The sequence below is a fragment of the Lutjanus erythropterus genome, chromosome 21 (assembly GCF_056507025.1).
Source record: "Lutjanus erythropterus isolate fLutEry1 chromosome 21, fLutEry1.hap2, whole genome shotgun sequence".
Taxonomy (NCBI): Eukaryota; Metazoa; Chordata; class Actinopteri; order Lutjaniformes; family Lutjanidae; genus Lutjanus; species Lutjanus erythropterus.
The window spans coordinates 21,278,627-21,303,280 of NC_139337.1; the positions used below are offsets into that span (position 1 = coordinate 21,278,627).

The window sequence follows — 24,654 nt, forward strand, 5'->3', positions numbered from 1 at the left end:
AAGCACGTCATCAACAGAGTGCGTTGCGCAATGCACAGCAACCTCTATAATATGACAACCCCACTTTGCTTCCCAACGAAAATTCGTTACTTTTTGGTTCCAACAGGGAACCAACTTATTAGATTCTGAATCAATTTGGGTGGAATTTCTCAGAGCAATTAAAAATTAGGTACTTGAACTGTAATGGGAACCCTGGACAAACCCTGGAGGAAACAGTTTCTTTCAAAAAGTTTTTTTTTTTTTTTTGATGAGAGGCGTCAGGAATCTTCACTCTCACAAAGAATGCTTATGAACCCTTTGTATAATAATGAGTTCTCCACAAGCAAATGGTTCTTGGTAGAACATCAGCCCTTCAGGAAGAACCACTTTGGAATCCTTATTTCTGAGAGTGTACTCTTATCATAGCGAGAATACTGTGCCAGGAGTGCAGGACAATGACTGATCATTTTTCTTTGTGCAGTTTAGTTAAAAACAGAAACCATCCTCCCTCTAAACCTCCCTCCCTCTTCTTTTCTCCTCTGATGATGGTCAGATCTCTTGCGGGGAGGTGATGCATGCTCCGAGCCAGTGTTATCTAGCCGACCTTGGTGCTGAGGAGCAAGAGTGTAGCAGGGCCAGGAGCCCACAGAGAGAAGTATGTGGGGGGACTGACCAAATGTTGCAATGCCTCAAAAAGACCCAGAGGGAGGGTTTACAGTACATTTACTGTCTATAATGACAAACGAGCAGTGTTTATGTGGCCTTGTTCAACATGAATTGGTGGGAGGGTGCGCATATTGTGCAGCCTGCCATCTTATTGATGCTGCTGTTGTTACTAAATGCTGCAGTTTTCCATGCTCCATCTACACCGCTGATCTGCCTTTGACTTGCTGCCAAACTAGTAATTCTGAAAAGTGATCTCTTCCCATGTGATCCTTTTCAAACGCTTCTTCCAATTTTTTGTTCCTAATAAGCTTTTTTTCTCACCCTCCTCCCTGGGAATCTAATTATAATGACAGTCATGACATCTCTATTTTATGAAGTATGTAATAAAATCTATTTAATAAAGAATTACAATGTTAAAAAAAAGTATTATCATTGTCATATACCCCCTTACTATAGCTTTTTCATTTTGTGATACAGTTTCAGCTTGGCAAAAAAACCCCAAAAAAACATGTTGTTAAAGTCTGACTTTGATGGATAAAGCAATAAAGGTCACCAGCGCAGCATCGAGTAACATTTTGAGATTTTTGATAACATCAGCTATAAACAGTATTTTGCCTTTGCTTGTTGGCAAACTTTGTTCCTGCTGACCACAACACACTTGCTCTGATCAAACAAGTTTGTGTGGAGTGTGTTCTCACAGAGGGTGAGAATACTGCCACCATATGTTGCCAACAATAACCAATAAGTACATGACGTATTACAAAACAGGTACCTACAACTCACTGTGTTTTTTAATACAAAACAGTTAATATTTTAAAACGCTGTCTTCACTGCTGCCAGTCAAGCATGCACTACCGTGGAAATAACAATGCGGTCAGCCACATCCGCAGTTACGAAGACGGACAGATTTTTAAAACGACTGGCTACAGCAACAAATGAGAGAAATGAAAGACAAAAAACAAAAGTGAGGAAATGCAATGACAGGCATCTCCAGTGTGGCTTTATTGAATGGGACAGGTGGCCGAAATGTCTTATATGCCTGGAGCGTTTTGCCAATGAGGCGATGAAGCCTGCCAAATTGCTTATTATTTAGCTTGTATGCACTTGAAACACTTCTTGTCTTGGTATGTGTGTCTGTGTGTGTCCTGAAATGCACAGCCCCTTTCTCTTGATTTTCCTTTGATATTTAGTTTAGATACAGTGTCACTTGCAGCTAATTGATGTCAGATGCATTCTTTTATGGGTATTCTGTGTTGAGATGGTGCAAATATTTTTATTACATGTCTAATATGCTTCTATTTAATTTACCTTATGTTGTTCCTTCACGTAACTGAGATTATAGAAGCCTTAAGAATATTTGAAAAAATAAAGCTATCACTTTCTTGTAAGGTCCTTGGTAAAAAAAAAAAAAAACAGAGAACCTCTGGATTAAATCATATGTTCTCTTTATGCAATTAATAAAGACAATGCAATGCACGTGCTTTCAATCTCAGAGTTGCACGACATTTTGGATTTTATGAACAGAAACATGTTCAACATGTGTGCCATTGTTTTCCATGACAAACAGACAAAAACTGGTATAAAAGAAACATTAAGTTAAAAAGTCTGCAGCAAATACAAGACACACAGCAAGCACAAGTACAAGTAAGGAACACAACTGGTGCCAATTTATCGATACTGTATCACATTAGATTGAATTATGATACATTTCAAATTGTCCCACGCTGCAGATATGAACTTTTCTTGACTGTTCCTGACTCCAAATGAACCAAGACCTGGGTGTCTGAAGTCATTCAGGATTTGAGTCACAAATCTGAAGACTTTGCACTTGACAAAATCAAAAAAAAGACTTGCAACTCTACTTGAACCTTAACACCAATGACTTGTGACTTCACTTGGACTTGAACCTTTTGACTTGACAGTACTTGATATCTTTCCTCAAACCCCAAGATTAAAAAGTCTGTCATTTGAATAGTGCAACAAACCAATTATTCATTTGCAGAGCACACTATGACTAGTTTAAGACCCAAAGTTTAAGACTTGGAACTTGTCTGTTCTGACTTGGGACCTGTTTGTAAAACAATGACTTGATCCCTCCTCTGATCTTCACATCAAAAACACATCTTGTCTTTTCATGCTGCATGTCATCAGAATCTGACTCTCATTGGTGCACAGAAACACACCACATCACCTTTTTCCAAACACAGCCCACTCCCACACTAAACCACATACTGTGGGTGAACCAAACCTTGAGCGCCTGTCAAACACTGCACAGGAGAACAGTTTCCTCATCTTGACACTCGCTCTGTTACCATAATCTGCGCTCTAATCAACCACTGGATTATCACAGCTTGGGGGTGACGGACCTGTCTGTCCTCCTGTCTGTCTGGTGCCCACAGCTGCACACAGCTGTCCTAACATGGCCGCCCCACTCTGCAGAGAAACCGTTGGCCTTGCAAGTCACAGCTCATCACACACAGACAGACACTGACACACAGGCGGAAGGAAGGAAGGAGGGGAATTCGGTGTGTGTATGCGTGTGTGTATCTCTGATCGGTCAAGCAGTTCAGTTTGTGCTTGTCGAGGCCCCTGGGCAGCAAGTGAGAGGGGGTGAGAGGATGGGTGGCGGTCAGGCCAAAGGGATATTATCTCATCTCCCTTGGGTGGGATCCAGGTCTTTGCAGGGCTGATGAGGAGAGGAGGAAATTAAAGCACTCGCTTTTGTTGAAGGTTTAAGGATCACAGGAGGAGACGAAGGAGGAATTGAAGGGTACCTTATATAAGTCTGTGTGTGTCTGTGTGTGTGTGCCGTCATGCTGGGTGGAGTGGGGTCATCCACTTTTTCAGACTAAAGCGATATCATCTTCCCAACCTCCGCTTGACCTTGATAAATCTCCGGCTTTGTAACTCAAACCTCCGGAGACAATTCTTTCTCACCTCTGAAGCATGTGCTGTTGCCACTGATGTTGTCTTTCCTGTATGGTCGGCACTTTTACGTCTGTGTGAGAGAAGTTTTCCCACACTATGTAGCACAGCTTTCACAGCCACACCACTTGTTTTTCCCCAAAGCGGAATACTTATACCTCCCCAGGACACCAAGTGACAAACGCTTCAATAAACTTGTCATTGTTGTTTTGTTTTAATTTTCTGCTGTTCATATTAGCCTGGAATGACTCCTCTTGACATCCTGAATTAGATTATGACAAATGCCGTCTTCAATCATCTTTTTTTCATTGAACAGCGACACATTTATTTGCCAGAAACTTGTGCTCCAACCAGTCTGTTTTGTGTCTTCCTCTTTGACACGTTATGTTCAATCACTGCTCAAATCTCCAACATCTGAATTACACATGAGTTTCATTCTGAAATCAAAGTGTCATGTATTCCAAACTGACAATCAGCAGCAACAGATCGTTTTATCTCTCTCGTCTTATTTCAGTGTTTTACAGCAACTTCGATAATAAGAGTTAATAAGAGATAAGAGTTCGATAATTACACAAACTGGAATAAACTTAATATTTTTAACATGAACTCTACCAATAGGAAAGCACTGACTGATAATCCGCTGCTAATAAGGATAGTAAGTTCCAAACTAATTTCTCTATGACCCTGGAATGACCCAAAACACCATTTTCTATACAAGTTCATACACAAGCAAAAGAAAACAGTCCTCTTTCTGTGTAGCCAAGAGTTATGCATAAATACACACAAAATGTTTGGTGCTAAACAAATCTGGCAACCCTGGACACATCAAAGGCAATCTAATGGCATCTAATCCCAGAAACATGCAAACTGTGAAAGTCTATTTCCACCAATGAGAAGGAAAAAAAGATCCTGTAAGTTCTTATGATGAGGAACGTTCTCAAAAAAATGAGCTAGTGTGTCAAAAAAAAAAACTTAGGTTCTCAAAATAATATGTTAGCATCATAAAGGGGTGTCACGATTCTCCAAATCCACAATTTGAAGTGACTTTTAATTTTAAGGTCACAATTTATATTTTGATTTTGTTTTAATTATTATTATTATGCGCTGATGGCTATGACTTATGACTTAGAGTATCAACCCGTGATTTGTAAAGATCAAGTGGTTGTTTTTTTTTTGTTTTGTATTCGGACACGTGCCGAATGTGGCATGTAAGGGAGGGTGGAGCGAAAAACAAATGCTGGGAGAACTGCCAATTCTGCCTTTTGATTCAATTCATGAAACCGAAAACTAATTTCGATCGATTTTTGATTTTAGTTAGTATCTCAAAATTCTGAAAAACCTTCTTATTATTATTCCAACAGGATCTTTTTTTCTGCATCACAATTTCATTTGGCGGAAATGTGCTTCCAAACAAACCTCCAAAGTTAACACTAACCCCAAGCCCATAAAAAACACTTCCATGCATGCAAGGAGTGAGACAGTGAAACCGCAAACCATTTGACAGACAGATGTTTAAAATTGAAACTGAAATACATCTAAAAAAAAAAAAAAAAGAAATTAAATCCCTCAGAAAATCTCATACGTTGGAAAAATAAATCCTTTATTCTAACATTATGTCACTGCAACATAACCACCATCAATATCATCCAAGTTATAACGTGATGTTATGAAAGAACCCTTAACTTCCGTCCACAATAGATCATTTGCTTTGCAATTATGGCGACATAATTGCCATCTCGTTAAGATTATGGGGAGCTGCAGGTGATTGTACCTTATGGATGATTTACTGCTGTCAACCTCAAGGCGTTCCTCTAATAACGAACCATCACTCAAGAGGTGAAGAAATAAGTTGCGCTCAAAGACTTTTCGCTCGATTTTTCTTCCCTCAACTTTTGCATTCGCTTCTTAAAGTTTGCAGCACCTGACAGTCTGCTGCTGTGCGCTCTGTCTGCTGCTGGACGAGCTACACTTGGCTAAAAAAAAAAAAAAGCGCAAGAACCGATGTACAAAGGCGCATAATGCTGTTTTGAATGTCTTGGAATGCACCGACTGCAAAAAACACAGCAGCAAAATTCCCTATAAAATCCTACCTTTAAAGCCTCTGGCCGGACTGAATGCGCCGATGTGACAAGTTAAATCCGTCTGTATGAAAAGTTTCTTATTCCTGAGCGGACTTCACGTACAGAGAGCCATGCAGCCTCCAGACAGTCTTCAGATCCATCGTCTGTTCTGCAGAACAGCGTTCCTGCACTCGCAGCTCACACACACACACACACACAGCTCCTCTCACACGGCTCAGCCAGTTCGCTCCAGCAGGCACCTACAAGTAAACTGAGCCCCTCCAGCGGTGACATCATGAGTCACTATAGCAACCCTGACTCCACCCCAGTCCAGAGCTGAACTTACCTGTCTGACTACCTCCACCTCTCAGTAAACTCTGTCCCCCTTCTCCGTGTGCGCTCTGTAATAACTGCAGCTTTCTCATAGATGGATCATCTGTTCATAGATAAAACAACGCATGTACTTTTTTCCTCAAGTAAAAATGAAAAAGTACAGGCACTGAAATGTACTCAGAGTACAAAGGTAAAAAGCAGCCCTCTGAAAGACATTTCTACCAGCTGTTTCTGTGCAAAGGCAACTCAGCCTCACGTCATGTAGATACAATTTGAAGGCTATCAAACTTAAATGATTCCAACTTCATATAAAGTTTAATCTAAAGCTCTAATCAGAGTTTAGCAAAACTAGGTTTAAAATAGGTAAATCCAATTTTTAAACTGAGCAGAGCTCTGGTACACAATTTAACACCAATCTACGTTTAGTGAAGACAAATTTATTGATGTAGGACTAAACAGAGTTTAATCAATATGGAGACGCTTGCTTACCCAAATTAAAATAGATTACAAATAAATTGGAGTGCTTTAAGGACCATAAAACCATTTCCTCAACAAAATATTGCATTCTTTGCTAGCTAGGTGTTATTTAGCCAAGTTGTCCAAATTAATAGCAGTATGACCAAATGACATATGATTTAAAAACCGTCAGCAGCACAGAAAGAAAGAAGAGTGTGTTTTGCAGCAACTGGCAGACTGTTAAAAGAGATCAATTGGAGCGAGAGACAGAAGAGATGCATCGTAAAATGTAACTCGGTTGAGTCTGTCCCTCAATTTTCTTCAAGATTATTTTGCTCAATCCAGGTTAAACATTTAATCTTTTTAAATTTGAAGCTAGTTGTAAAGTTTGCATACAACATAATTTAAAATAAGGCATGATTTAATAATAAAGTTTAAAAATTAATCCTTTTTGGTGCAACTGAGCCTTAAGGTCTAATTAAACCTTTTTTTTTTTTATTTTATTAGAAATTCCCTCATCTCTGCAGGACTAGTTCAATCTTCAGGTCAGCATCAGCAGAAGCTGATTCTCAAAGTTGTTTGAATCGAGATTTATCCTTTTTGGGTCTAAAAATCAGTCTTGCAGTGCTAAAAAGCAACTCACAGGCAGCTGACAGATTCAGTAGATGTTACTAGGGTGTTTTTGTCCCATCCATTTAGGCTGAAATCAGTCCTGATGTGGAAAAGGTGGTGCACAGTGATGCAAAATACAAATAATTGCCCTTGAAACCTGCCTTAAAACTAAAGTAGAAAGCCTGTGTTGAAAATGTAAGGATTATAAACTACAGATATTTTTGTTAAAATGTAGGGAATAAAAGTAAATGGTTGTCAGAAAATGAATACTCAAGTAAAGTACTAATACCTGAAAAATCTACTTGAGTAAATACTTTGTTACTTCCCACCTCTGCCCCCAAACCTCACTCTCATATGCATGCTACCAAGTTGATAGAATTGGAGAAACCTGACACCATCGTCCCCCGCTGGCTGATATTAGCCGACCTATGCAAATTCACAGCAGAGTTCATGATCATTGCAGTGGATTGAACCATCGCCTCATGAAGGTTTTTACTTTGCATGTGTGCAGGCTGTGTGGGCTGGTCTAAAAAGCAGCACAAAAAAAATCCCTCTTGCACAATGCCTCGTACTTCTGCCTGGAGCTCCCCTGTGGCTCGGTGCCAGTCTCACCATTACCTCAATTGTTTTGGCTACAAAAGCCAGCTTGCCCCTCCCTTTTGTCTCCTCTGACCCGGAGCAAACAAACAGACAATGACCAGGTGAGGCTAATGTCCACCTTAGTGGCTCCCTCTGCTTTGCCCTCCCCCAGTGACTTCAAAAAGGTGAGGAACAAGTCAACTTTATAATCAGTGAAAACTCCAAAACAACACAAAGACATGAATACTTTATAAATCATATTGTAGTCAAGAATACAAAGACCAGTCTGCAGCTAAGAGCGAGTCCAATTATAGTGATCAAAATAGGCTTCATAGCGCATGGGCAATTCAAAGTGTTGTGAGGTTCACATGTTTTCTGCTCCTGTTTCACAGCAGCTGTGGGAGGGAAAACGTGACAGGCAGATTTATAGGATATACTTCACATTCAACCTGCGGCAAAAACGAGAGGAGGAAATAGTTTTGCAGTTGCACTTGCCTCAGTCTGCAAAGGAAAATAAAAATACCTGAAACTCAAAGAGAGAGACGAAATGACTGAGAAGATCACATTTGATTCTATCAGTACATAAACAGAATTATTTATCTGTGAGTCCGTACTGTCAATCCTCTTATATCTTTGTTATCATGTTGAAGAATTCGTTTTTGGAAAATATGCTCATTTGCTTTCTGCCGACAGTTAGACGAGAAGATTGATACGATATTCATGTGAATGGTAAATATGTAGCTGGAGCCAGCAGCCAGTTAGCTTAGCACAAAGACTGGTTAACTAGGTTCAGATCTAAATCACCAGATTAAGATTTTGACATGAATTTTGGTTGCATATTTACACATCCAGTGGACATGGAGCAACATCAGCATTCATCTGGTAAGCTGCTAACTTTGTCTGTTAATAACAGCTGCCTCCTGCTCTAAACAAAGCCATTTTCACATATGCACTGCAGACTATGTCCCAAGAATCAGGTTGGGGCATTATCTGAACATGCCCTTTCAACATGTAGCACACAATAGGAGATTGTCTGCATCAGACATGTTCACACATATTGAAAACACTCTACTGCGCCTGCAGAGCATGCAGGAGGAGGACATATCCTGTTTTGTTGTTGTGACTGTTTTTGCATTGATATCAATACAAACCGAGTCCCAAAATTAACTAACTATGATGGGAGTGGAGAATGCTGGTAGAAAGCGCGACTGCCTGCAGGAGAGACACTTTGTGGTGCGCTATGATTTGCAGGATACACACTTTTACTTTCTCTGACTGTAATCTAATGTTTTCACATCACAGATGATGAAGAAATACACGCTGCTCATGTAGACAAATAATGATCTACACATAGTCCGTTTGCAAACAAAAAAAATACAATTAAAGAGTGGAACGCAATATACAAGCAAGCTGAAAACAGACAACGCAGCTGCACACTGTGCAACGTCATCAACGTGCCCACTTGTTCAGTCTGGACAATGACCTGCTCTATTCACACATGTGGCTTACACAGACTTTGGACCAGGGAGCTGGCAGGGTTAATTCCGGGGTGTTTGCGTTCACACATACAGCTCCTCTGAGTCTGGATAAGAGCTGAGTTACGGTGCATGTGTAGAAGGGGTTTTTGCCTGTCAAATGTATGGTGCTGGGCAGGTAGTGTACAGACTTTTACAAAAAAAAGTTTGATTAGACCTTTAACACTAAAAACAGGTGCCTTCTGTTGGACATGATGTGGATGAGTTTGCAGGCTGCAAACCAAAAAAATGTGCTGATCCTGCAATGCTGGAACTGTAGAATTAGGTAATTCTCTGTGGATTCACACAACACATAACACTGGATCCATTTGTAACATAGGCCTGCTGTTTAGTGTGACTTGAAAATTTACTGTAATCTCTCAAATAAAATAAACAAGATAATAGATGTATAACTCTGAACATGTGAGCCCAAGCAAACATCACACACAGAGGCCTCTGTCAGCCCACTGACCTGCTCTCGCAGCCTCTCCTGATGGCCCATGATCGCTGAGGCATGATGGGGGTATTTCTGCTTCAAATGCTCCAGGAAGGCCTCCCTCTTCTTGTCCATATCTGACGGCTGCATAGCCAGGATCTCTCGGGAGCCACGGGCTCCCCCTAACGTGTGCCTCCGGGGGACGGTGCGGCTGCCTTTGGCGTCCCCTCTTGAAGGGGGCGTCCCATTTGGGGAGGCCTGTCTGCGGCTTATGTGCTCAGCGTCCTCTGGGGAGGTTACCTTCAGGTTGCTTTTGGTTTGTTCTGAGGGGACAGAGGGGACACAGAGACAAGGGGTCAAAAAACATGTTCTGTACCTATGTTTTGACATCAACAGCATGTGCGTGAGTGTATGTTATTCTTCCACAGGTCATGAAGAGGACAGGAAGAGGAAGGGAAAAACACAGTCAAGCCAAATGTTGCTTTTTGCAAACCAACCAGACTCCACAGACGAAATCAGTTATTTTACCTTGCAGGCCATCAGAGTTGTTGGTCTACCGCTGTTAGTTTGTTTGTGTGATTGTGTGACTTTGGTGAATCCAAACTATTTCTTTAAAACATCAAAGTCACACAATAACACAAACAAACTAAAAGATTGAGGCAGCGGTAGACCAGCAACTCCTGTGTTCCACAAGGTAAAATGACAATGTCTGTGGAATTTGGTTGTTTTCCAGGATCTTCCAGTCAGAAAAGGCTGTCCGATAGTACACTAAGACATTGAAAATATTTTAAATATAGTGTACAGAGCAGTACGTTTTGCTCAGCTTCCATGCTGGTGCTCCTCTCTGCTTCTACAAATTGGAGGCGTGCCAACCACCATCTACTGCAGGTAATACACTGAGTATCAATAAGTACCTCAAACAGACCCACTTCAAACAATCCAAACTTTCCTTAGTGTTTACATAAGTCCATACTAGAAAGCAAGGAAAAAGAAAACTGACTTATTTTATATGCAAAAATGTTCATTTTATCTCCAGAAGAAAACACTGGTTGTTGTCTGATATATAGTCGGCCCAGTTCATTACATATTCATACTGTTTAACATTTCAGCAATAAATCCCCAATTTAACGTGACAGACACAGTATTAGTGATGAAAACGCTAAATTCAAACAGCTGTTTCCTTTATTAAAAAAAGCCATGGAGACATAAAACTTGGAAATAATAACCAGAACATCTGTTACATCCAGAGCCTTGCAGAATGTTGAGATTGAGCAGAAAGAACGGTTAATTGAACGGTGACATTTTAATCCCAAAATGTTAAGAAGAAATGCCCTTTTCTATTTTAGATGACCGTGTAACCCAGCTGTGTTCCACTTGCTCACAGCATTATATCTATTATAACATGACAAGCATGTTTCTGATAGAAAACACACTTGGCCAGAAGGCCTGAGATGCACTTGTTCTGCTATTGGCAAATATCTCCCTTTTATCACATGTGAAAATCCTTTCTACAGCAACAAAAAAAGTGACACTAAAGATGAATATTTGATTTTAGGGCAGAATGGAGATAAAATGAACACAACCTCCTCAGGCACATCTGAACATCTTCGCACTTTGTTATCTTGTCTTAAATCAATCATTGCCTGGGGAATACAATTATAATCCATCAATCCCATGAGAGAAGAGAAGAGAAGAGAAGAGAAGAGAAGAGAAGAGAAGAGAAGAGAAGAGAAGAGAAGAGGGAAAGTAAAGGAGAGAATATGGATGGCAGAGCTGCTCGAGTGTGAAAACAGAAAGGAAAAAAGCAATAAAGCGAGCTGATCTGCTGCCTTGTTTTCTAGACAGGCAGGTAAAGCTATAATGTGTACCTTTCAGAGGGTAATGGTGGAAAATAAAGGACCTCTTATGGAGTTCAGCTCTTCAACAGTTGAAGGAGGATATTTCAAGTGATTTGCCACTATTTGGTGGGTGGTTTAATATGGCTTTCCTTTTCTTCTTTGAAAGCTTGAGAGCGCGCTGTGAGCCACAGATGAAAAAAGGAATTTCTTGTTTGACTCTCAAAGACATGTTAGGACTGAGACAGAGGTCGCTTCACAGATTTAACTAGAGCAAGAGCATCAACCTCTATTTGATTTTTCTGTGCCATGATATTTCTGTCCACTAAGTTTCTCCTTTCTGTCTTTCAGTCTATAGTTTTTTTTTTCTTTTCACCTGCAGAGAACAAATTTTGAAGAACACACAAATGGTAGGCAGAAACTCTAAGTGGTGGTGCGTTTACGATCAAGCCCCGTCACCACCACCGTCAATCCAAACCCCCCACCCTGCTCAAGTTCAGAGCCGCACTTGTCTCATGTACTTCCAATTCTATTTTTAACTCCCAAACAGTTTCCCCACTGCTAACCAAATTACACTCAGCAGACTAAATAGACACAAACCTCCAAAGGATCTGAATTCATTTACGGGTGGCGTGTCAGAAAAGCTCATTACCTTCCCCAAGTGAACAATCTTTGTCTTCGTCTGCTATTTCCTCTTCCATTGCACTTTGGGATCAACGCACACTTACACGGTGACGGTGAAAGAGCGAGGCTGGGAGAATCAGCTAACTGCTTGCTTAGAGATTCCAGACGTAGCTCACGTGGAAAAAGGGGGCTTGAGATAGGCCCTGCCCCACAGCCCCAGGATAGACTGGTGGGGATTTAGAAAGTCAACTGCATTCCAGGACACAGAGCGACTAGCCCCTCACCCTCAGGCTAAAAGCTCCTCTGCAACCATGGAGTGGTCCCCGACTGAATGTAAATGTGTTTGAGAGAGACAAAGTGTGTGTGGACCATTGCAAGAGAAGATGCTGGCAAGAAAACACAGCATCTCCTCTTAAAACTGGATGCTGAAGGCTGGGTTGCACCAACAAAGATTGATTTAAAGGAGAAATCTGTCATATATTTTAACAGCTTAGGGGGGACTTGTCACTGCTTGTTAATGTTAAATTACAATGTTGCACTGGTTTTGCACTCCTGCAGTGTTCCTGCAACCTGCCTGAGCTTCCTTGAGTCTGGACAAGAGAGGGTAAAGGGAAACAACACCGGTCATATATTAAATTTCAACTTATTTAATATCATCCTTAATACAGTCTATGGCTGCAAATGCAGTAAACTGCAGTAAAATGCAGCTTTAAACTTAAGCAGAGGTATTACCTTTCAGCTGATCTGTATTAACAAAATGCTAGCTAGCTAAAATTAAAAATAAGTTATATTGTTTGTTATCTTGCTAAAAAGTTAACATTAAAACATTGCATTGTATGCTAGCTATCTAAAAAGATTTTTTTTTTAAATACTGTTTTTTTTTGTTTGCTAGCTAGCTAAATGGTGATTGGCTAGCAGATAATTCTTTTTGCTTCTCAAAAGGGAAGCTATTTTATAAGTTAAACCTCCTCAAGTCTAATTCAGAGTTAAAACTGGATCACATTTTAAATGTGAGTTTAAAAGTTTGGTGCAACAGAATTAAATTAAATCTTTTTAAGTCTCTTTAAAGAGACGTTTAATTTAATCTTTCTGAATTTTAAGATAGGTTAAAAGTTTGGCACAACATAAATTAAACTTAAACCATGATTTTATGTGGGTTAAAAATAATACTTGTTAGTGCACCCCAGCTGAACGGGTGTCAAACTGTCTGACACACACACACACACACACACACACACATATATAGGCCTACACACAGTCTGTTTATCAGGACTTTGTCTGCAAGCTGTCTCTTGTTTAACTCTCTGTCCCCGCAGAGGGGCCCACCAGACGCTAGCATGCATCCAAATGTGTCATAACCTACTTCTGAGCCACATCCAAACAGCTTTCAGCACATCGCAGCCAGCTAATATGTGATCGAGTTATCTGATCAACACGACACAGTAAGACAAGCGTCGGTCCTGCAGGCAGTGTTGTTTCCAATTAGGAACCTCACGGGAGACACCACGGTCTTTGTGTTTGCTGCTATGCTGGGGTTTATGAACAGCAACACTGTCCTGTTTGCCTGACAGTCAGCAAACATGCTCAGCAGCTTCACATACTGAGCAAACATGTCAGTGTGTACATCTCTATAGCTGATATATATATACGTGTTTTTAAGGACAAGGGGGGGATCATTTCTTTGCAGCTGCTGATGTAAGTGACTTGATCTAAATGTCCGAGATGAAGGCGCAAATTGACATACCTTAACAGGAAAACGTGAGGGGATCAATGGCCTAGTTTGTGGGCCATGTAATTGAAAGTGGTGGAGTGTGTGCATGAACAAACACACTGCAGCAGCTGACGGATAATGTCTAACATATGGAGACAAAGTCTTGCTTCCACCCACTTTCTGTCTGCTTTCACTCGCTCACATGCTCAGGCACACAATGGGCAGACAGTCAGCAGGCCTATAGACAGGGATCACGTCATTTAATTACACTGTGGAGCTGAGCTGGCTTCATGTTGTGGTAATTCTCTTTACACGGCCATCTATAATACAATATAATACATTCACTTCCAAGAGTTGATGAAGTGTTGTCACTTCCTCATTTGGTGTACAAACTTTACCTCAAGCATCTGCTTCTGAATAAATTAGTGATTTCCCAACGTTTCCCAGAATTATATGCAACAACCCGCAGTGAACATGTTGCGTTCAGCAATGCATATATGAGCAGATGGCGAGAGCAACAGCTATTCTGGTATAGAATGGTAAAAATAGTATTTCATCCTTTTCTGACAGATTTCTCCCTGCAGAAATAAGAACTTACTTAACCTACAAGCTGAATATTTATGCTATAAAACTCTACCAAACATTAAAGGTTCTTTGAAAATACTTATGACTGACATATAACAACAAAATGAGCCCAAAGTCACCAATAATAGTGTTTTATTGTTGAATTTTTGAGCCCCCAGTCATTTTGGAAAACTTACAACTATCCTTAAATATTTTAGAATGTGTCAGTGGAAATGACATCTGACCCAGGGTGAACCTAAAATGTGATATGCTATCAGCAAAGTCTTGATAGACTTTTTTACACTTTGGGGCTTATGCATTTTGTACAAACATCTGATATTATATATCGTTTATTTGAAACTTTGAAACTATTGTAATTGTATAGTGTTGTGTGGTTTCAGAGCGGAAGGCAGAGGAAGAATTTCATTGTACAGGGAAACTTGTTTTTAACTGTGTGCATAATATGAAGACACAGACTTGACTTTTACATAAAATATTTGACAATAAATAATCCAAAGTTGACTCAAAGGTTGTAAAATGGTCTGAAATCCGAAGGAATGCCACTGAAATTCCTTCGTTTTCAACTCTAGCAGTTAGTGTCAGTACAATGACACATACATCATCACAGCCAACCAACAGGTCAGCCTTCGCCAACCCAACGTCATAATTAAAGCAGCTCCTCCAAACCAACAATTACATCCTGTGGTCTGAACAACCTGCCTCGCTGCACTTTTACTGTCAGCGTTCCAGGCCAAAATATGACCTCCTTCTTGCAGAGTGTCACAAGGGATCTGCAAGTGAATTGTGTCTCGCTCCAATAGCTCAAGAATGCCGCTCTCTTTTTCACAGCTGCCGGTGTTGAGTAAATGATGGTCTTCTCACTTGAAAGACAACATAAAACACTTGCCCATGAATAACCAGGTCTTATGAGGAGCAGGGCCTCCTGCTGTGTGCAGTTACTCTCTGGTTGTCACTTATTTATGGAGGAATGTATCCCTGAGCACCCTCCCACTCTCCCCTACTATTACTGTCCCATAACTATGCAGTTAGATACAAAGCCCTGTTGTGTGCAATAAAAGCAGCGCTCACATAGCAATACCCTGAAGCCATGTACACACACACACACACACGCAGCACTGGTCCACTCTTGAGTATACGACAGTATTTTTATTATGTAAAACTTATCAGTGTCGGGATATCAGCTGATCCGTTCATGTGGAACTGAGCCTGATGTACAAAAAGAATCTTATTTAAATATGATTAGAATAAATTAAGCTTCTAATACACTGATATAACATCCAATTTAACGAGTCATATGGACTATTAGTGAGACTTAAATCTGGTCTGAAAAACGCTTCCAGTGGGCTGAAATAAATAACGGCCCATTAAAAGATTTTTTTTAACCTTTTTAGTGGGGGGCTTTCTGTTGGTCGGGCAGTCCAACACTTTAGTCCAGACTGAAATATCTTCACAACATGCTGAAATTTTGTACAGTCATTCATGGTTCCTAGACAATGAATCCCAGTGAATTTTGCAATCATCTGACATAACCATATTTGCAGTTTTAAATGAAATATCTTGACACCTATTGGGTGGAATGTAGAGGTGTAACTTCCTTCTTAACATTTAATTAAACTTCAGCACATACATCAGTAAACTAAAGCATTACTGTTAATACCACATTCCAAATCTGCATTTTAAAACCCAAAACTATAATGAGGGCTTGCAAAACCTGCGAAAAAAAAAAACTGAGAACATATTTTCCCACTCCTCTACATCATGTGCCTAAAGAATCTTTCCTGTGTCAGACTGAGACCACCTGATTCCATGCCCTTTACTTATCACATTACTTTCTTCCGCCCACAACCACCGCTGCACACCGACCCTGCCAGGCTACGGCAGAAGGCTAATATGTGAGATTCTGTGGAGGTGACCCGCTCAAAGCTCACAGATAAAGAAGCCGACTTCTACACCGTCTTTGTCACTGATTGCTGATCTGACAGATAAGCTCTTTCCGTGCAGGTAACTGACACCAGAGACTGAAAATGCCCTCGCAATGCAGCCTGACCACATTTTTCACACCAAACACACACGCATGCACATATGCACACAAACACAGTCATGCTCCAACATTCACATGCAAAAAATATCCCACTTCCTGTCAGGGTATCTGTTTCACTCTTTGGATGTCCAAGTCATAAAAACTACAATTTGCAGGCATGTCAACACTTTTGAATTTTGCACACAATGGGAAAAACAGGCCTCGTGTGAAAGTGATTCAGTACAAAGAGAAGAGGAAAATAGAAGCCTTTCATAAATAGGAGGGATTTTATTTCTGGTTTAGCCTACGGCCCGCTGCCAAAGAAAATTGTCCACATATGAAAACCACCAATCAGAGAGACCATTGTGACTAAGATGACCTTTACCCCCAAGTCCTTCCCTCCAATAGGCCGTGGATCAGAGCTGCTTTGTTTTGATTTGGGAGGTTGATTATACGAGTTTCAGGTCAGAATGTCATGATTCCTGGAGAACAACGGGCTGAATTGATCTGTTTTTTTTTCCCCTTCATGCTGTCATAGAACAGAACACGCCATAATGGATTCAATATGGTTTTGAGTTTTTAGATATTTCAAAATTTCTTATGGCTTCAGTGTATACTGTACTTGGTTTCTGTTTTTCTTCTATTGATTTTTTTTTTGACAAAAATACCCATTCCTACACTCTTCCTTTTGATAGAACCATCTCGTTGTGTATTTAAGTGATCTATTGATTCAAGAATGAAGTCCACAATGCTTGTATGTACTGTGAGAACATTCACCCTTAGCTGTGGCGTGCATTCACTGACACTGTCATACTATAAACCAGTGTTTCCCAAACTTTAGGTCCTGGACCCATTTTTATTAGATTGCCATTTGGCGTAGTAAAATGCATACCGGATTTCCCTTAAAAAGTGACAGACAGCGCAGAAAAGGCAGAAAGCAGCTCTCAACAGAGTCATCCCTTTAGTGGCATTCACACAGGAAATAAGAACTTTAAAACAAAGCAGTATAATACAGCTGTGGTTAAGCAATGTAACAGCCATCTCACCAGTGGTTTAAGCTGAACAACCTCAGCACCATTTCCCCACGTTTGTGTGTGTGTGTGTGTGTGTTTGTGTGTGTGTGATTAATGAAAACAACAATCTTGAAATTGGTCCAGTAATAAGGAAAACCACTGCAGTCAGCAGCTGCAAAAAGAGCTAAATGTTCTTCGGGACATCTTCACAGTCTGTCCACTAAAAGTTCTTGTTTTTGTCAGATTTTTATCATAAGTCTCTGATAACAGTATGGAAATAGTTTTCACTTGTTCTAACCGAGTATCGCTAGAGGCGAAGTCTCGTACTGAAATTCTGTGGGACTTCACTTGTTGCAGGAAGACGATGGAGGAGACGTGAGTGAGGGCACATCAAGAGCAGAGTGGCTTGTTTTGGAGCACAGAAATGTAGCTTTAGGTTATCAAATTGATTTTTAATATCATACATATACTTTTAGTTGATGGAATTTAATAATGTGCAATTGCACCAAAGAATCTAGCTTGTTACTCAGCTGCCAACTACAGCAGTCTCCCCAATACTGAGCCATTTTTAAAAATAGTTCCCATTAGTGGAAACTAGGGCCCAGGTTGAAAATGGTCACTTTAAGGTCTGCTTTAAAACTATAATCCAGCAGAAAGATGACAATGAGGCTACCTACATAAACCACTTGCATAAACCATTTGCCTTGTGGAACATGAAACAGCTAACATTACACACTACTCAGTCCAGGCATGATGGGAAATGTGGGCAGTCACTACAATATTTTGTGCAAAGCCTCTTACTGCATTACACTGTTATACATCCTGTATCCATTTCAAATTAAAAGCCTGACAGTGTTCAGTGGACAGTACAAATTTGTTATGAGGTTGTGAGGAACTTAACATTACATTCAGCCAATTCTATTATTGGTGTGGTTTTATAGTGAAATAAATAAATTTCATATGCATGTGTGGTTTATGGTGTTCTTTATCAGTTAATACATGCAGATAGTATGGCAATTCTGGCTTCTCTTTTGGTTCTGTAGCTGAAAAAGATCAGGAATCCCTGGTACAAGCTACAGTACAGTCAACAGATACCATTGCGTCTCAGCTGTCTCCTCTCTGGCTGTCCTCCTCTGCATTAAAACAGGCAACTGTCCACTCATTCAGGAATAAGATACCATGAAATAAAGCACCGCATATGAATTATACATATGATGCTGACAAATGAAATCTCATTAGTAGCTTAAAAAAGTCACAGGGAATTCACGTGTCAGATTCCTCTTCTGAAGTTCCTAACTCCTTTGACTCCTCAGCACATGACTTGATTTTCCTCTTCTCATATTTTTTTCACCTCTTTTTCTTCTTGACTATCTTTCTGTTTCTTTTTCCCTGTGCATTCTCCCCTCTATCTCTCACCTAATGAGGCATCTCCCAGCTGCTGAGCCTGTTAATGAACAGTGGTCCCCACCCTGTTAGCTAAGACCACCGCAACATCTGTCTCAGCTCAGACGTGCAGACACCCAGACCTCTGTGGTACATACACTGATTACACTGAGCCTTTCAATTAAGATACATGTGTGTGTGTGCGTGGATATTTACAGAGAGAATGTGTGTGTGTGTGTGGTCAGATACACGGGCCCGTCCAGACTTTCCGCTCTGGTGAAGCCTTATAAACAGACAGGGCTGCCAACCTGACAGGCAGCCAGCCAAAAGATATGAGTTACAGACATGTGGTCTGGTGTGTGAGTGTGGGTGTCAGCGCTGGGAATAGTAGCAGTGGTGGAGCGAGCGGATGCAATATCAAAACAGCTATGGAACAGCAGAGACGGTGACAGCTCAACATTGCAAAATAAAGGTTAAATACGTATCTATCACACAGGAGACTCACAGCATATTCGAGTGAGACTCTGTGTACTGTAGCTGGACTCAACGAGGCATGGCAAATTGATTTTACTGCTGCTTTACCTCCAAGTGGAATTGCTTATCCTGAGTGGGTGAGACTTGTAGATCTGTAACTCAAGTGAAACGTTAATACCCTTCCTACTGAATGGACAACAACTCCAATAAAGTTTAACTCTGTTTGGAATACGGCGGTTTAACAGTGCTTGTAGAATTGAATAATAGGGGAGACTGGGGCCTACTGTAGCACACTCAATTCCCCCAACCAGACACAAGCTAGAATGATGAAACATAGTCTGCACACGCTCAGTAGCATTCTCTCCCTCACTGCGGAACAGGAGCAGAATCATTCCACCTCAGAAAAAGATTTTGAGATATGAAATTTACTTTTTGGATGTATTAGTATTTTTCTTCTGTTCTCTTAAGTTTAGAGGACTGCAAATTTAGACTTAGATCAATTTCATCTCTAGGTTATTCGTTAAAAATTAACATGAACAATATAGTTGTTGCTAGCTAGCAAATGAGATTTTATCATGGCTGCAAGAGTGGGGCTAATTGATCCACCTCATATGGATCTTTATCCCTGTTTCCCATCTTAAATTAGCTAATGTTTTTTAAAAAAATACCAGCTAAATACCTAGCTAATCTACATCAATTGTTAGTTCCATCTGATAGCTAATGTTAGCAAAACTCTAGCTAACTAGCTATCTAATCTACATCGGTCTATGTGTAAACATCTTATCTGTTTAAGTTGAAATCAGTCTTGATCTTAAGAAGCCGACGCACAATGATAAAAAATCAAAATAATCAGTAATTCCCCTCAAATGCATTAAAACTAAAGTAACGAGCCTGTTTTGACAATGTAAGAGGTAGAGAGTACAGATATCTGTGTTAAGATGTAGGTAGTATAACAAAGACCAAAGTAAAGTACAGATACCTGAAAACTCTATAATCTGTATTTCATGTTCTGTAAAAGAATATTGGATGGTTTATTGATCAGTATCAGCATCAGCCTCTGAAATACAGTATTGGTTGTGCCCTTGAAAATATATTAATTGTAATGCACAAATATATGTTTCTTATATCAAAAGATGTGTCAGTTATGAAGGAAAGCGTAAAAAATGTTACAATCGCCCTCAGTCTCCTCCACCTAAAACCTGAGTAAAGTCACTGTTCACATCCCTGCAAATCAGTCATTTTGTTCCCGCACTTCTCTGTCTCCCTCATCCTTCCTTCCCTTTTTTCTTTCTCCCGCCATTGAAGAACAAACAAAGCAAACAAGCGGAGGGGAGTTGAGAGATGAGCCGCTGGCAGAGCAGGCCTGGTTCTGATACTTCCCTCTAAGACAGCCAGAGGACAAGTCAAACAAACAGCTTTGTTTATTGCCCAGCTCTACTCATCAGCACAAACATCGTGTCTGTCTGCTACCCCTCTCTGACACTCATAAGCACCGGATCAATCCGAAGCAAAAGCCTGGCTATTGCCTTGTCTACACTAAACAAGTTGTAGCTACTTTGGAGGTGCACTGCATTTTCATCACACCAGGGGGTGCTGTTGAACATGCACCCGGCATGTTGTGCAATGATCAGGAGGAAATTATGGAGTGTGTCTGTGAATGTGAGCGTGTGAAAATAAGAAGAAGATAGTGCGCTTGTGTGGCTCTTCCATCTTCCACAAGGAAATAAGCTCTGCAATATTTCCTTTGTCATTTATTAACTGAGACACTAAGTGCTGCTTAATGAACCGCTGTGTTTGTGTGTCTCCATGTGCAATTATGTGTGTGTGTGCACACAAGCGCACATGTGTTTGCCAGTAAACCCCAGCAGTGTGTACACTTCATTAACTCGTGGCCAGAGTAGGTGTAAGTCAACCTAGCCACCGGCTCAGATGTCTGCTGGTCTCCCGTGACAACCGTCTCTGGGCCAACAGTGAGGCTGGTGGCGTCCTGAGGGGGAGGGATGGAGAGATGCTGAGAACAGCTGCAGCTGGGAGGAGGACATCCACCCAGGAGCCACAGAGGGGGGATTTGCTACCTCTTCTCCCCTGCCGAAGAGAAACTTTTTCTTTGGAATTTGGCTCGCTCCGGGGTGACCAGAATCTGCTGAGGAGATCCAGCCTGAACTCTCTCCCAAAATTAATACATAAGAGGGCACTGGGCTAGAAAATATTCCACTACAGTTAATTTAATCACACCAAATCCCCAGAGTGAGTGACTCATCTGTTTAACTGCCTACCAAGTGTGACTATAAGGCCAGGTATCATTTGAAAATGTTTGATATTAGTGCTGATTCAGAATGATACATACTTCACTGATATCAGGTGGAAATTGGGTTATGTTACAGTTGCATCTACTTGAGAATAGAAATATATATATAAGCATAGAGAAATGATTCAATAGCATCACAAAAAACATCCTCCACTACAGCTAAGTTAAATCAACACCTGGGTATGAAAGGGGCATCCTTGAAGGGTTCACATTGCACATTGGTGAAGGTGTCATTGATGCTGAAAGGTACATACAGGTTTTGGAGCATCATATGCTGCCATCCAGACCATGCCATTTCAGATGTCCCTGCTTATTTCAGCAAGACAATGCCAAGACACATTTTGCATGTGTTACAACAACTGTCTCTCATTGAAAATGTGTGGTGCACTAAGAAACAGAAATACTACAACAGAGAAGCCAGACTGTTGTTTATCAAACAAGAATGGGGAAGAATTTCTCTTTCAAAACTTCAACAAGTAGCGTCCTCAGTTCTCAAATGCTTACTGAGTGTTGTTAAAAGAAAAGGTGATGTAACACAGTGGTAAACATACCCGTCCAAACTTTTTGCAGGGATCAAATTCAGAATTTATGTTGTGTATATTTTAAAAAAGCAATAAAGTTTAACAAGTTGAACATTAACACTTTGCACTGTATTCAACTGAATAAGGGTTAAAAAGATTTGCAAATCATAGAATTATGTCCCAACTTTTTTGATATTGGGGTTTGTATATAGACTTCAGTGGTTATGGTGATCCTAATAAACTAGCAGCTGACTTTTTTCCCTTTCTTTTGGGGAAAACTGATCCTTTAAGCCTGCAGCCACCTGGGACTCCATCATCTTTCTGCTGAACTCTGGCCATGTAATGGTAATTTCACTGTGGACATCAGTTTTACTGCAGACTGTCCATCAGCCTGCAGAATGTTGCCTAAGTATTGCAACAGGCATGAAGTGAGAAAAAGTGGAATTTTCAGACCTCTCTCCCAACTGTGTGCTTGTCGATAAGATATCTCTTATCTGTTTTGGCAAGTTTTCTGTGTCAACAAATTCAAAACAAGTGCACACAGTAGAAATGCACTTCTGATATCAGCATGCATAGAAAACCACACACAGGAACATAAAGCACATATACATACAGTAAATAAATTATATGGCTTACTTTGCACAAACGGGAAGCACTTGCTCTTATTTTCACGTGATAATTAGATGGAGTAGGACACAATTTAAGACAGATGTACATGAAGACACACTAGAGATATTACAGCAAAGTCCTTAGCAAATTAAAGCAACTTCCGTCCCCTTTGCTGCAGCGAGTTAACTATGCGTTCAGCCTGCACATGGCTTCCATTTAAATATGTCTTTCAATATGCCTGCTCCCTCACAAGTTTATTAAAAAGTGATTGCGCTGCAATTGACTCTCTTCATAGTGATAAGCAGCTTAGGGCCCGGACTTGCCAGCCAGTCAATCATGTGTTCCTCACTTTCCCCTCTGCACTGCGCATCTCTTCCTCTCCCTCCCTTTTCCTCCGCATGCTAGCACAGCGTAACCAGCGTAAACTTAAAGCTTATTACAAGCCAACAGCTCAGGACTGCAGTGAAAATGTGCCACTAAATCACAAAATAATACCAAATCAGCATTTGTCACACAGTAAATTCACTGTATGACATCGGGCTGGAGGATAAAGCTGTATTATTTTAAAATGTGCCAGTCAAACACCCCAAAACTACTCAGATTGCATTATATTCTACAAGTAGACACAGCTAAGTGTTTACATCTGTGTGTGTTAGAGAGATGATGAGGCTCCAGCCTGTTTTGGAGAGGTGAGTGCTGCTGGAGCTGATAAGTGATGCAGGTGGTGGAGGGATGTGAAATGGGCCCCGTGGAGGGGGAGCCACTCTGAGAATCCTGGGAACACTAGTGCCTCTGTCCCAGTCTTTATCTGTGAAACCTGCTGTGTGCTGTCCGTGTGTCTGTGGCTGTGTGTCCCAGTATGGATGAGTGTGTGTGTGGGTCAGTGGATGGACTGTATCCAAGCTTAAGGCTCTGTGGAGCAGAAGAGGCTGGAAGGTTTGTGAATGTGGACCAGCTTGGCCAGATCTATTCAGAGGGAGGGAGAAAATGCCTTAATGCATAAAGTGTGCATAAACTGTAACGGTATAGGCTAAGTGCTTTCCTTCCCCTCAATGCTCTGCGTAAAAATGAGAATTTTAATGATCTGAAACTCTTAAAAAATGGTTTGTGTGGATGTGTAAATACAAACCCCATTTCAAGAAAAGTGGGGATGCTATGAAAAATGTAAATAAAACCAGAATGCAATGATTTGCAAATGTATGTATGTATATTTAAGTTCAAACTGATCAACTTTATTGTTTTTTGTAAGTATACACTCATTCTGAATTTGATGCCTACAAAACATTCCAAAAAAGTTTGGACAGGGGCTGAGGACAGTAATAAACTTCAGCTCACCAGTCCGGGGTCTTCACTGTGGTACTTTGTGTATTTTGTGCTTCATTGTATGGAAGTGGAGACAGGTCAAACTCTTTTACTTCGAAGCCATACTTATACTTGCTGAAATAAGCAGGATGTCTTTGAAAAAAATATTGTCTGGATGGCAGCATATGTTGCTCAAAAACCTGTACACACCTTTCAGCATTAACGGGGCCTTCACATATGTGACGGTTATCCACACCATCAGTTTGAACATTAAATATTTTGTTTTTGTATTGTATTCAATTTAATACAAGTCAAAAGGGATTTGCAAATTACTGCATTCTGATTTTATTTACATTTTACACAATGTCCCACAATGTGTTTTTATGGAATTGAAGAGGAGACCTCTTAGTGGAATAACAAGAATGCAGGTGATCAACTTGAGGGAAAGTAAGAAGAAACAACACAAGCTTTATTATGGTGTGGAAATGTTGCAGCTTTCCCATGAGAGAGAGAGAGAAAAGGGGAGCGCCTGCAAAGTTTAATAGTTTCACCACAGTGGGGCCATAATGTACAGCCAGGCAGGGATCAGGTCACGGGGTGTATGGATGGCAGAGAAGTTTGAAAGTGGGAACAATGCTAACTGCACAGCAGTGCCAGTCATTGATTTTACTCACATCAAACGGCTACCTGGCATCATACTACCTCCTAG

General features: G+C 40.6%; 1 protein-coding gene across 2 annotated transcripts in view; it reads right to left on the reverse strand.

Annotated features, from left to right (window-relative positions):
- The window catches only part of kiaa1217 (KIAA1217 ortholog), a 124,228-nt gene that overhangs the window by 54,362 nt on the left and 45,212 nt on the right, over positions 1 to 24,654 (reverse strand). For both annotated transcript variants that reach the window (XM_084747644.1, XM_084747645.1), the window contains exon 2: positions 9,597 to 9,883. In XM_084747644.1, the coding sequence (XP_084603770.1) occupies positions 9,597 to 9,883 (287 nt within the window). The remainder of the gene's footprint in view (positions 1 to 9,596; positions 9,884 to 24,654) is intronic.